This window comes from Ricinus communis, chromosome 9, assembly GCF_019578655.1.
Source record: "Ricinus communis isolate WT05 ecotype wild-type chromosome 9, ASM1957865v1, whole genome shotgun sequence".
Classification (NCBI taxonomy): domain Eukaryota; kingdom Viridiplantae; phylum Streptophyta; class Magnoliopsida; order Malpighiales; family Euphorbiaceae; genus Ricinus; species Ricinus communis.
The window spans coordinates 7,914,371-7,928,164 of NC_063264.1; the positions used below are offsets into that span (position 1 = coordinate 7,914,371).

Here is a 13,794-nt window from a genome sequence, read left to right on the forward strand (position 1 = left end):
TAAATATGTTCTTCCTTTATCATAAATTTTAATATTGCATGATGACTCGGGATGGGACGGCAGTAGAACATAGGAGTTGGATGAGTGCTCCGATATAAATTTGAGAGAGATAGAGAAAGAGTAAATAGGTAAAATTTTAAGAAAGAAAGATTTAGACCTGCCCTGGTCGAGCATCGCTTTCTAGGCTAGTAGAGTGTGTTTGCCGGAGTAAAGGTCCCTGATCGAGCTTTGCTCTCTGGACGCCAGTCCTGTTGGAATGAGAAAGTTGAGATACAAGTGACCAGGCTGGAGGTAAGGTCCCTGATCGAGCTTTGCTCTCTGGGCGCCAGTCCTGTTAGAATGAGAGAGTTGAGATATTAGAGTTGAGCTTTGCTCTCCGTCCCGTTGCGTGTGGAATAATTTTTGTTTAAGCATGGCATGACACATATGCTTTAACATGACACGTATGGTTTGCGTGATTTATTAATTATTTTAAAATTTAATGAATGTGATATTGAGATGTTTGAAACTGTTTTAGATATATGATTTTAGCTCACTCTAGACCGGGTCTCCATTTCTATTTTGATTCGTGATTAGTCTTCCCGCAACTCTCATTCAGTAACCCGACTCCTTCATCATCGGGTGGTGTTTGATTTGGTATATCAAATTGTAAAAATCTTAGATCCTCCGTAGTAGTAATAATAAGGATATCAGTGGTAGTTTTCTGTAATTTCGGGTCTCGCCTAATTTTTCTGGCAGACCGAAGTATTTATGTAGAATGTAACTATTAAGATAATTTGTGGCTTAAATAATATTAATTTGAGATGAGATTTGATTGAGTTAGTGAGTGTCAGACTTATTACGGGATTCGGTAACCTTAAGTCTACCCATTCCCTAGTGCCGGTCACGGGCTCACGGATGGGATCGTGACAGATACAGACAGTAATTATTTGTTACTCATCTACTAGCAAGTGTAATACATCCGAGTAAAACAATAATCTGGCTGTAGAATCGTTGAAAGTTTTCCCACTTTTTAGTAAGATGCATTTCTTAACTGTTAGGATACGACCAAAAATCACTTAGCCTAGAGGCTGAATCTCGGCTAAGTCACTTAGATTAGAGGCTGAATGACGGCTAGCCCAAAAGGTTGGATGAGAGGCATAAAGGTACTCCCTTTTCCTACAATACAAATTTGTCTTCCAAGTCATTTCCATGGTTGTCGATTTGCCGACTTCTCCTTTCCTTTGTTCTTAGTAATCGAGCTCCTTGCCGGATTAGCAGAATTTGTTCCTCTCCCTCTTCCTCTTCCTCTTCCCATTCCCCTCCCAATGCCTATTCCATTTGTGCCATTTCTCTTTGAACCGCTAGCATTAGAAGGAGCGGATTCAGTTGTGTCGCTTTCCCGTGGAATTGAAGTACTAGAGCGATTTGCAGGTGGAGCAATAATTCTGAATGCTTGTTTAGGTTGACGATTACTTGGCTAAAAATATACGATATGAAATTATTGAAGTTAATTAGCAATCAAGACTCGCATGCATATACTTAATAACATTATTTAACTTTGTAATCATGATGATTTTGGTATTTTTTTTTTTTCAAACCTGTGATGACTGATTGCCATCCAAGGATTCTGACGCAGGCTGTGAACCATATCTTGCTCTCTTTTTTTGTCCCTACATAATTATTGAGATTAGTTCTGCTTTGCACAATTAATCTTTTTCTATCATAATTCATTAGTTATGGATGTCAAAGGACAGCGGAGATTTATGTACCTCTGGTATTGCACGGGTAGAAGCATCTGGTGCAACTGGGAACTGGGTAGTCATCTGAGGACATCTTTCAACTCTGAACTTTTTAAGAGATGAAAGAATGAGATCACATCCCGGTGGACAGAATCTGATGAGGTTTGGCAATTCTTCTAGATATAATCTCAATAGCTTGGGAAACTCCATGATCTCCTTCTTGTCAATGATGTCTACTCCCTTTTCTTTAGGACCAAATATTTCTACTATCTTGGAACAGTGTGTCACTCTGAACTCCTCCAAAGATGGAAGCATGAATTCATAACCTCCAGGGAACAAGCTGACGAGGCTTGGTAAGTCTTCTAGGTGTAGTTTCAAAAGCATAGGGAATCTGATTTGCATGCTATTGATGTCTTTTTTATCTTCACATTCAAATACTGCAGCCAATTGATTGCATGATTTTATGTAAAGCTCTGTTAGACATGGAAGATATTGAGCAACTGTCAACGGAAGGAGAATCTTCAATCTGTTACAATTTGATATCGAAATCTTTTGCAGGCGTGTGAAACATAGAGGGCGAAAATGTGACTTCAATGATATTGATATTCCAGTATCCTTTTCAGCATCATCGGAATCCTCTTTAGCAATGATTCGCTCCAACTGCGACCATTCTTCTAAGTGCAGAGTTTCCAGTGGTATTTCTTTGGCATCTGCAATTGTTAATTGTTCTAAATTCGTTGAAACCTGCATCACAAAATAAGAAAATTATATATTTGAATGCAATAGAAATTATAAATTGAAAACATCCAGAGTATCAAGAAAGGGAAACAAACAATGCAAATGGACAATGTAATCTGAATAAGAAAAATACTAGGTCAAGGTTTCAAATGCACAAGATATATATGTATGTAGACTTGGTGAAATGCAAAAAGAATTATTTGATGTAACATACCCTGGGAGTGATCCGTAGAAAAGAACTCATCAATAAGTTGGGACAATCACGAATATCTACAAGGCACAAAGATGGCAATACTACATCATGGTTCATTGAGAATATGTAGCCAACTTCTGACGAGTCTTCCACTTCGAAATCTCTTCTCGCAGAGTGTGGCAAGTTGTCATTTGCAGAAAGAACAGTTGGTCCCCCATAATCAGCAAAGACTTGCTTTAATTGATTACAAGAAGATACGGCCATCTCTTTAAGGCGCAAAAGCCCAGGAGCAACTGAGATTGGAAAGACATATTGCAATCTATCACATGATGAAACTTCGACCGACTTCAGGTATTGCAGGTAAGGTTGCTTATGGGGAGCCTTCCCTTTCTCATCCTTTTCTGGGATAATATGCTCAAGTTTATGACAGCATATAATATTTAGTTTTTCTAGATGCACCATAGTTTGAGCAAGAGATGGTGAGAGAAGAGATGTTAGGCTTCTGCAATATGCAATAGATAAACAGGTTAGACTTTTGAGACTTACATGGCGTGTTGGACCATTCCATATACACCTAACTCTAGGCAAATCATACAGAAACAACTCCCCTAGATGTGAGAGGAACTCCTTGTTTTCTTCATTGATTCTATCCAACTGGAACACCTCTTGCAAATTCTCACAGTCTGAAACCTCCATATATTCCAAATTTTGCATTGCTTGGGACAACTTTGCTGGTAATATGGTGATCATACGGTCGCAATCCAAAACTTGCAACGTTTGTAATTTGTGTAGGAACCCCTGTGTTGGCTCACCATCACATATTTCTCTCAGAGTTGCTCTTTCAATTTTTAGCTTCACTAAATTTGAGAATGCATCTGCTGCTACAGCTTCTTGTTGCTTTCTTGTACTAACGAGGCATTCCATCTCGCAATCCGAAAGGTCAAGGTGAGATAAAGCTTGAAAGCCCACTTGAGACATGTCTGGCACCATGTTTTTGAAGCATGTGCCGTTTTTCTGTAGACGAAGATCATATACATTCCTGAACAACTCCTTACATGCATGAACATTTGCTTCAGTTGCAGTGAAGCAAACTCTTCTTGTGGTTGGGTATCTAAGCCTTGACTTTACTGAAGGGTCTGTGCAACTGCAATACAAGTGAAGACAATATCCAATCAAGTTCCTGGAAAAGGTAAAACTTCTTGGAATATCCTTGGGATATCTCAATGACAGAATGCCCAAGTGCTGCAGTGGTTTCAGCTCCATCAGGCTAGCATTACCTGTGCCTTCAATCTCCCAATTCTTAAATTTACCTATGTGTAATTCTTCAAGTTTGGATAGTTTCGGAATCAGAGCTGATGGGATTTTATCTATCTGCTCAAAATCTGTTAACTCCAACAGTTTCAGATTCTTCAATTCTCCTATCTCATCTGGCAATTTCCGAACTCCACAATAAACAAAGCTAAGGATCTCAAGTCTCTTCAAATTCCCCAGTGAAGCAAGGTCCGAACCGTTGTCTGCTAAATTTATGATGCAATCATTGAGCTTAAGAGTCCTGAGATTCCTCAAACATACCAGTGACTGTAATGACAGCATCCCACGAGTTACTGATAAAACTTCAATTCTTTTTGTTATCTCGAAAGCTGTATCTGAGATACTGGTTCTCTGATCATCGTCCCTTTCCAGCAACAACATTTCCAGCCGTGGATAATCCAAATGATCTGGTAGGTCCTCCATCTCATTCTTCAATAAGGAAATAGCTGCAAAACCGTTGAATCTTCCATCCGATGGCCACTCCTTAAGCTCGATGCCACTTCCCATCTTGAATTCCTTTTCTATATTGGTATCTTTGATAATTACGTACTTTTTCCCAATCCATATGGCAACAGCACGAACTAGATCATGCATTTTCACATGTCCTTCAATTTCAGTCTCCAACAGAAGATGAGAATCTTTGAGTTCATTTAGTGAACTCAGCACTTCCAGCATTATCTCTTTGATGGATCCAGCATCCTCAAACAGCCTCAGCCCAACTGCATATCTTGCCAAGTCCTCAGCAAAAATGGTATAGTCTTCAGGATACAAAGAGCACAACAATAACAATCTCTTGGTTGCTTCACTTTTCAAATAATCAAAACTCAACTGAAGGCATTTGTAGACATTTTCGTCTTCTTCAACACCTCGGATTTTTGGATAATTGTACTTCTGAAGTTTTACCAGTGCCAATTGCCAATCGCTAGGATCTAGTTTACCCTTCAAAGCATGCCCCACTGAGACAATAGCTATAGGCAAACAATGGCATTTTTCAGCAACTATCATTGCCTTTTCGATCAAGGGGGAGGAGTCATCCTTCAGGTGTGCACTTTGTTTAAACAGTGCCCATGCTTCTTCTTCCGTTAAAAGACCTAGTTCGATAACGGCTTGACAGTCCATAGACAGACATACTTGCGCTCCACGTGTGGTTATAAGAATTTTGCAATCATTGCTATGTGCTATCCCAATTTCAGTCAAGTTAAGCTTTCCCCAGATGTCATCTAGAACTATAAGCTTTCTTTTCTTATCCTGCAACCTCAACAATAATTGTCCTGCTCTCTCTTGTATACTGTCCCCATCAAATTTCAGTCTCAGCTGCGATGCCATTTGTTCTTGGATCTCCTTGATATCTGGTTTTTGAGACACTGTAACCTTCACAAACTCCTCAAATAGCTTCTCTGCCTCTGCTTGCCCTTTTACTTTTATCGCCAGGGTGGTCTTACCGATTCCTGCCATGCCGTGAAGTCCGATAATGCTGACACCATCAGTCTCCAATGCTTTCATGATATCATCAAGAGCTGATTCAGAAGCCTTAGAAACCATGAAGTCATTTGACAAAATGAATTCAGTGTTAAGGGGCTTAGATTTGTGACTGAAATTCTGAAACTGGCTTTGCTCTTGCTTAAGGTTTTTGAGGGCCACGGTCAGGTCTTCAGCTTCCTTACTTCTATTGTACCGCCAGAAGTAATTGGGACAACAGTTACTGAAGCACCTTTTCTCTTGTTTGATAGAATTTTGTAGAAGGCCAGCATCTTCCATGGCTTTATTCGTTCTATTTATCCAATCTTCAACAGATTCATCAGCTGCTTCATTATTATCTTCCCCTTCCTCAACTTTTCTTTGCACTGTTGCTTGTGCCACTGCCAGTGCATTCTCTTCTTGATTGAGTTCTTCTTCAAATTTCTTCAAACAACACATATAGCGAAATTGTTTTATAGCCAGTTTGACTCCTGCTTCCACATATTTTGCAGCAATCGAAAGAGCAGTATCCTGTGCCCAAGTCAAGACACAAGCCATTTTTGCCGACCTGAAATTGAACAAAAATCTTATAAAATGATTTTATCTAGCAGAAGTACAAATATGGAGCTAGTATACAGCTAACAATAATCTATTCCTTGTATGCCACAATTGAATAAATCATGTGGAAGAGTTCGATTTACTGGAACTTTTGTTATCACTGCTTTCTTTCAGAACTCAAAAATGGATTAAGCACCTTGCATTTTAGTACTTCCCAAATAAGGTGTCAAGGGAAAAACAAAAGCAGGAATGTAAAGGAACGCGGAGGAGTTGGTATGGACTTATCATCTTTGGTTCCAATTAGACTGCAAAAAGGGTTTCCTTGGAGGTGAACCAGCATCAGCAGATATACCAAATGTTCCAACCAGGCTCACACTTTTACAGCATCTCATTATTGTTAGAAAAGAAAAATGACATGAAATGTAGAACTACTTGTTGGAATTTCGAGAGGAATAGAAAACATAATAAAAGTAAACAAAGAAAATACAGAAAACACAGGAATTTTTTTTTTTCTCTTCTTTTTCTTTTTTTGAACATAAAATTTTAGATACAAACTCCTCTCCAGTTCTAACTCTACATCTCTGTTACAGTAACTCCCTTTACAGAGACACCATATACCTACTAACTTTCTCTAAAACTAAGACTTCCATTCCTTTTCAACAACAATTGATTATTACAAAATATTCCTCTAAAATTTCAGCAACTATAAAAATAGTAATGCGGAACATTCTCTTAAACATGTAAAGAGTATTAGATTGAGTTAATGTCTGTCCAATCTTGATGTGTGAAGGAAGAAGGTTCTTACGTTTCTTGAAATTTCCAGAACATTTTACATGATGAAAACTTGTCTCTTTTAGCTTTCGGATCATAACCCGAGGTCTAAATTCATTGCAAATGGAGGTGAGTAATGGAGCATCAAATTCATAAAGCAAATCAACATATTGTTATATATGCATATATATTGCATGGTGAAATAAGTAAAAAGATGAGAAATAAAGGGATTATATAAGTCCATTCAATTGAACTTAAGTTTACGAGACTTGAGTATACTTTAAGGAAAATCCTAATCATCTCACTTTGATTTCTCTATTTCTCAATTTTTATTCTCTCGCATAAAGTCTCTCTTTTCTTATCCTAAATTCTTCTGTTTCTTCTCTTGTTCCAATACTCTTCTGGATCTCTATATCCTTTAAAAGATGTTCAATTACAATTATAATTGAAGAAAGCCATGAGAAGAAACCTTAAAATTTTGAGTTTTAGAGATGAATTAAAACTTTTCAGAGAAAATCATCAGAACATTATGAATGAGACTGATGAATGGTTGGATAGCACTTCACTCGAGAAGCATCAAGGCAGTAAATTGTGATTGCTTGGGTTTAAAAAATGAGTTTGGATAATGTTTAGGCTAATTCTTACCTACCAAGTGTGTTTATCGCTGCGAGTAATAGAATGACAGGTATGTATGAGTATTTTATATTTTGATATTGGATGGTTGCCACATACTAAATTATTTAAAATTATAATAATATATCAGTTTAGTGTATAATAAGGTGATATTAATTTAGCCACAAAACGTGAATCGATAATTATGATTTAAGAATCGTTGGTTCACAGTTTTACGGCACCTAAAATCGGCCAATTTTAGTTTACGATTTTGATTTCGATAAGTCTCAATTGTGTAAAAAAAATAAAAAAAAATACAAGGATTTAAGTGATAATATAGAAACTAAGATATAGAAATAATAATAAATTATGTACAATTAAATACATTAGTATATATCTATTCTAGAAAGGTACAAGAATTTTTAGAGATAGATAATTCTAGATAATAAATGTTCCTAAAAATAATGTTCCAAAGAAGTCGATGCATTGAAGGTGTTTCTGCAAGTACTGTTTAAGGAAACGCTCGTGTGTTTGGCAAGATTCTTTCTAAAAACTTTTATACCAAAGGTTGGTGCTACCGTTTAGATCGATCATCAATTTCTTAAAGCCACTAAACATGGCGAATTGAAGGGTGCTTTCATTAAATGTCCAACTAGGGAAAATGGAACGAGGAAGTATTGCTTGAACCAATCATTGAAGAGCCCTCGGTGGTAAATTATATCATGGATCCAGGCTCACAAAATATTATGAACCTAGGCCATCTTACACATGCATATTACTTTTATTTTTAAGAGCTTTGTTTGGTTATTTCTTTAATTATATATAACCTTTTTTTTATATATAGTATTTTGGTTAATAAAATAGTCGTGTTATAAACTAATTAATTATAAAATTCAGAATATAATATTTCTATTTGATATTTAGTAAATTAATAATTTTATTAAGTATTAAATTTTAAACAAAATTTTATTTTTTATTAAATATTAATTATTTTTTTATTTAAGATCTTATTAATAGTTACTCCCTTCATTTCATACCAATTAATGATTTGTTAGTATTTTATTTAGATTAAAAAAGCATCTAATAAGCTTAATTATAGGAAACAAGTAGCTAATAGAGACTAAATGATTCTTTTATAGATATTAATATATGTACTGTATTAAATGAATTTCAAGTGTACATTTGATGAACTTGTAGTTTATAGATAATAAATCTATTATTTTTTTATCTATAAATACTGATTTATTTTATATATATACAATATATTCATTACTTATAAATTGTATATATATTTATTATTAATGTCAAGTGGATTAAACATTTTGTGAAGTTAGCATTTTGTTATACTTCATTTTCTGAAACTCTCTTACTTTTGTTTACAGAATTAGTCAACTACTTTACTTCAAAACAAAGTCAACAAAAATCCAGAGCATAAAAATAATCAGGTCATAATTATAAGACTTTGTGAGAATATAATGTTGATGTAAAATTGTGGCAAGATCTCATTTCTTCAAAATGCCTTTCGTTTAGCAACTATGAATTCTATGATGAGAATTGACTTTAGAATTCAATTTAATTCATCAATATATAATAAAATAATATTAATATATCCAGTTAACTTTTGATAGAAAATAATAAATATAAGTTTAGTTGTACGCTAGTTAAATTAAAAATTAAAGTATTAAATTGAATAATTCATATAAATTTTATTTAATCTAAATCTCAAAAAAGAAAAAACTAATACAAATTATTTCTTCTTTTCTTCTTTTAACTAAATTAAATATTCTCATTCAAAAATATTATTCTTATTAATTCACAAAATATATAAGTTGTTATATCTATTAAATAAATAATTATAATGCATTAATTATTTATTTACTGTCAAACTAAGTGTGTGGGTGCTTCTATTTTCTCTATATATAGATCTGTGAAATTTACCTTGCTTGGGGAATCTCTTCTTCTCCTCCTCCTCTTTTCTCTCTTCTTCTTCCCTTTCTAAATTGCAGCACACTGAAACATGAATACTGAGAGGAGTCTAAAATAAATAGGGAAAGATACCTCTAAAAAAAAATTATCATAATTAAATATTGCCAAGTTGGAGTGAGATATGATGCCATTGACTTGCATACCATTTCCTGAAAATAAGTCATTTTATATTAAATTTTTGAAATTACTGAATACAATTTTAATGATTTATAAAATTATTTAAAATTAATATCCAACTCATTTATGAAATTAATACCATTTAATAACTATGGGGTTCTCAATTTTTTTATTTAAGTCAACAATTTGCAACTTGAAAAAGAAAAAAAAGAAGATGACAGCTTTGAGCACTTGAGAGCTAAGTATAAATTGTAAGGGCACTTCTTTTAGGAGATAGAGTGTAGAATTTAAATTTTTATTTTTGTATTGAATAAATTATTATTTTTACGACAAATATAAATAGTTGACTATCGTGTCATAAATTAGAAAATAAAAATAAAAATTGGAGTAATAAATTAACTCCAACTAATATGGCCAGGGTTATACATCCTAAGTCAACTGCTTACCAGAATGGAGAAAAAGAAGAGAAATTCATATTTCATGTTTTGTTTATAATTGTTATTGCAAATATATTCTGAATTCGCTTTATTTTAAATTGTTGGAACTATTGTTTTATGTTGCACTATAATTCCAATGATTTAATAATATTCAGTAAAATTAATATCAAATCAGTTATGACATCAATATTATATATTTGCCTATTATAAAACTAACTATTTTTTTAATAAAAAATAATTGTTTATAGTATTTTTAATCTTTTTATGTGCATTTATTTACCGAGCCTGTCAAAGATGAATTATCTCAAATAAATTTTTACTTCTAAACTAAATAATTATGTGAGTACTAATAAAAAATTTAGTTTCCTTCAGATATATTAGTTAATTAAAGCATAAGTGTCTAATTAATGAGTTAAAAGTTGTTTTTAATTGAAATTGATGCTAAAATAGTAATTAAAATGCTAAGGTATTGTATAAAGTTATAAACAATAAGCTAAACATTTTGCAGTAAATTAAAAGTTGAAAATTAAAAAGCTAAGGGCTTTGAAAGACAAAATATTTGAAAATTGTAAGTTAAAAAACTATAGATTAAATAGCTAAAACAATTAAAAGGAGTAAATAAAAAGATATAGATTTAATATCAATAAATGATGCAAACTGAATTTGGAAAGTTTACAATAAAGCATTACTTTTTCTTTGTCTTTTCAACTGATTTAGATATAATGTTTTATCTTTTATTTTATACTAAATAAATTACTTGATGGGTGATGCTTTGGTTTTTCTTCTTTATAGTTTTGCTTTGGTTATTATTAATTTATATTGGTCAAATGTATATTTATATTTCTAAATTTTAATTTTTTTATCAACTTAATACTTTAACTTTCATTGTAACTTAATAGACACTTGAATTTTTTTTATTTTATAATATTTAAATACTTTTTAATATTTATCTTTATTCAGTATGTCTATATGTATTTCATATGAAGTGTTTAAATCAAAATATAAAATTTATATGCATCTTAAATTAAATTAAAAATTATAGATATTTAGATATTAAAAATAATAAATTTTAAGTGTCTATTAAATTAAATTAAAAATTAAAATATTAAATTAACTAATAGATACAAGTTTAGAAGCATAAACATGTCTTTAACCAATTATACTATTACCAAACTTTTATTTATATAAGTAATATATTTATGAAATCGAAGTTAGAAATTTAAGAAATATTAAATGAACAAGTACATTTGTATTGTATGGATATAGTGCATATTGGATAACAATTCTGATAAAAAGTTACTATTTATATTTTTCTATATTGTAGTAATTATTTTTTATATTTAAATATTATATTATTTTTTATTTTATAATTTTAAATTAAAATTTTTTATTAAAATTTTAGTTAGGCGATCATTAAATATTATTTATCCTCTAATTTTTTATTTAATACACAAATTATCTATTATGTTTATTACATTAAAACTCTTTTTGTATTTTAATAAAATAACTTATTGCTCATGTCGTTCGAAATGAAGACAGTTAAAAGATTAAATTGATTAAAAATTTTAATTTAATTTTTAAATTATTATTAAGTATTAAATTAATTTAAATTTTGTTATAACATTAGAATAAATTTTTTATTTTTAACAAAAATACTTTTTTTTACTTGCCTTAATTTTTAGCACGATTAATTTTAGAAAAATTTATATTTCTTTCAATTATATTTAGCAATTTCTTGATGTTTAAAAGTGTAGAGGAACTTTCATTAGAAAGAAAAAAAAAAAAAAAAAGGATAGAGGAACTACTGATTGATTTTAGTGAAGGATATGTGAGAGGTTGATGGGAGACGGGATTAACGCGTAGAAGTAAGAGATATTTATAAAATCATATATCTATTCATACTATACGATGACGTTTCAATATCATATAAATTCTCTTTCAGAAATATTACTTTTTTTTAATTTTTTTAAATTTACGGTGTGGTTACTTTTTAGTTATTTTTTTTTTATTTTTCGATATTCTTTAATTATTTTTTGATTGTTTTATTTAAAAAATACAGAAAAACTAAAAAATAACAAAAATTATAATTTATAAAAGAAGTTTAAGAAAATCATATTTTTAATATTTTAATATAGTAAAACTTAAAAAATATCGTAAACTTGATAAAACAATTTTAAAGAAATATGGATCTTTTTTATATTTTTTCATAATTTTTCGCAATGACTGAAAATTTAACAGAGCAATGCTGTCTGCAAGTAGAAAAAGTTTATGATTGGTGCGCATACTCCTTTCTATTTTATAGAGAATAAATTATTATTGTATCTAACGAATAAACATGGACTAACTCAATGCCAGTAATGATACAAAATTTGGGAGCCAAGCTTAAAGTAAAGTAAATTAACTTCAACTAAATTAAATTATATGTGAGAATTAGAAAAATTTATACAAATTACATTCTCTGAGAGCGTTTTCTTAATCTTATTCTAAATTGGAACCGAAAAGAAAAAAAGAAAAGAAATCGTAAGGTATATAGCAAAATGATAATATAACATCATTAATAAAAGCATTTGAAGTAGAATATATAACAATCATCTAATGAACATAAATAAAAGTAACCATTATCAATAATTCACTTAAAGAAAATGCAATGATTTGGAGTTTCAAAAAATTCTAGCGACATTCCTCTTTTTCTCCTTTTTTTCTTTATCAAAGTTTTCAGCTTTTGACTTACTACCGATTATCTTTAGTTCAGCAGTCGATTTTTTTTTTCTAATTAGTTTTAATAAATAAATATAAATATTATTTTTAAAAATTTTATAGTGTTCCATTATGGGTTAAATTACCTTCACCGTTCTTAAACTATGAAGCTAATATTATTAAAGTCCTTAATTTTTAATTTCTAATACTAAGCTCTCTAAATTTTAATTTTAGTATCTCACTGTAATTATTTGTTAAACACTGTATCAGAAAAATGATATGACAATCAATCTGTCAAAAAAATATTTTTTTTATATAAAAAATTTCATATCATTTTAGTATGAGATAAGTTTATGATATGTCCTACTTCTCTCTTATTTTCTTTTCTCTCACTTTCTTTTTTTACTCTCACAAAATTCCTTTCTTTACTTTCACATACCCAATAATAAAAATATTTATTTTCATTCAAATCAAACTTACAAAATAAAAAAAAATTCTACAGCTCGTAAGAAATGTAGCTTGCTCTCTTTACTGTATGCCTTACGCTCTCCTCCGGGTTGCTCTTTTCACTGTCGATGTAGTAGGAACACCGCCGAAAGGCACAACCTCGACACCCATTGAAACTCCATCGATCTTGCTTCAACCGCTTTCTAATATTCTCGACAATCAATTGTTCTTCTACTACCACAAGTGAATCTCATCGTCATGGCTGCACCAGTACAACCATTAAAGCACTAGAAAAAGACCTACTCAATACCACAAGAAAAATAAAGATATTCAAGTCACTAAAGAACTAAAAAAAATCTATTTCCACTCTTAAAACTCGTAAATAAATGTTAGAAATCCCATGGTTTTATGGGTTTTAATCAATTTATAATTACATTTTTTTCTTTTAATTATTTTTGTAAATTTAAATTTTTGTGTGTTTTAATTTGTAATTACATATTTTTTTTTTCTTTTTAATCTATAGATAGTGTTGATCATGCATTTTGTGATAAATTAGATTTGATATTTGGTATTGTGAGTTTTGTGATTGTAATGTAATTAATTTTAAAGTTAAAAGGAGAGTGAAGGAAAAATGGAATGAATGTGAGAGGCAAGAATTTGGATAGTGAGAAACATGTTACTGATGTGTCTTATCTAAATGATGTGAATTTATTTTTTTAAAAAAAATCTTTTAGACATGGATGTTTAT

General features: G+C 31.0%; 1 protein-coding gene across 1 annotated transcript; it reads right to left on the reverse strand.

Moving 5' to 3' along the window:
* Positions 1-928: 928 nt before the first annotated feature.
* LOC112535459 (probable disease resistance protein At4g27220) lies at positions 929-9,393 on the reverse strand. Its single transcript, XM_025158050.2, has 5 exons — positions 9,301-9,393; positions 2,674-5,989; positions 1,752-2,465; positions 1,581-1,652; positions 929-1,459 (listed from the first exon to the last, which is right to left on the reverse strand). Exons 2-5 carry the CDS (start codon positions 5,977-5,979, stop codon positions 1,184-1,186), a joined length of 4,368 nt encoding a protein of 1,455 aa, XP_025013818.1. The 5' UTR covers positions 5,980-5,989; positions 9,301-9,393; the 3' UTR covers positions 929-1,183.
* Between the last annotated feature and the right edge of the window lie 4,401 nt (positions 9,394-13,794).

Excerpts from the sequence above, each read along its gene's own strand:
- LOC112535459 (XM_025158050.2), bottom strand. The coding sequence starts at position 5,979 with ATGGCTTGTGTCTTGACTTGGGCACAGGATACTGCTCTTTCGATTGCT. Across the intron at positions 2,466-2,673 it reads TTCTACGGATCACTCCCAGG|GTTTCAACGAATTTAGAACA; the intron begins GTATGTTACATC and ends TTTGTGATGCAG. Across the intron at positions 1,653-1,751 it reads CTACCCGTGCAATACCAGAG|GGACAAAAAAAGAGAGCAAG; the intron begins GTACATAAATCT and ends ATAATTATGTAG.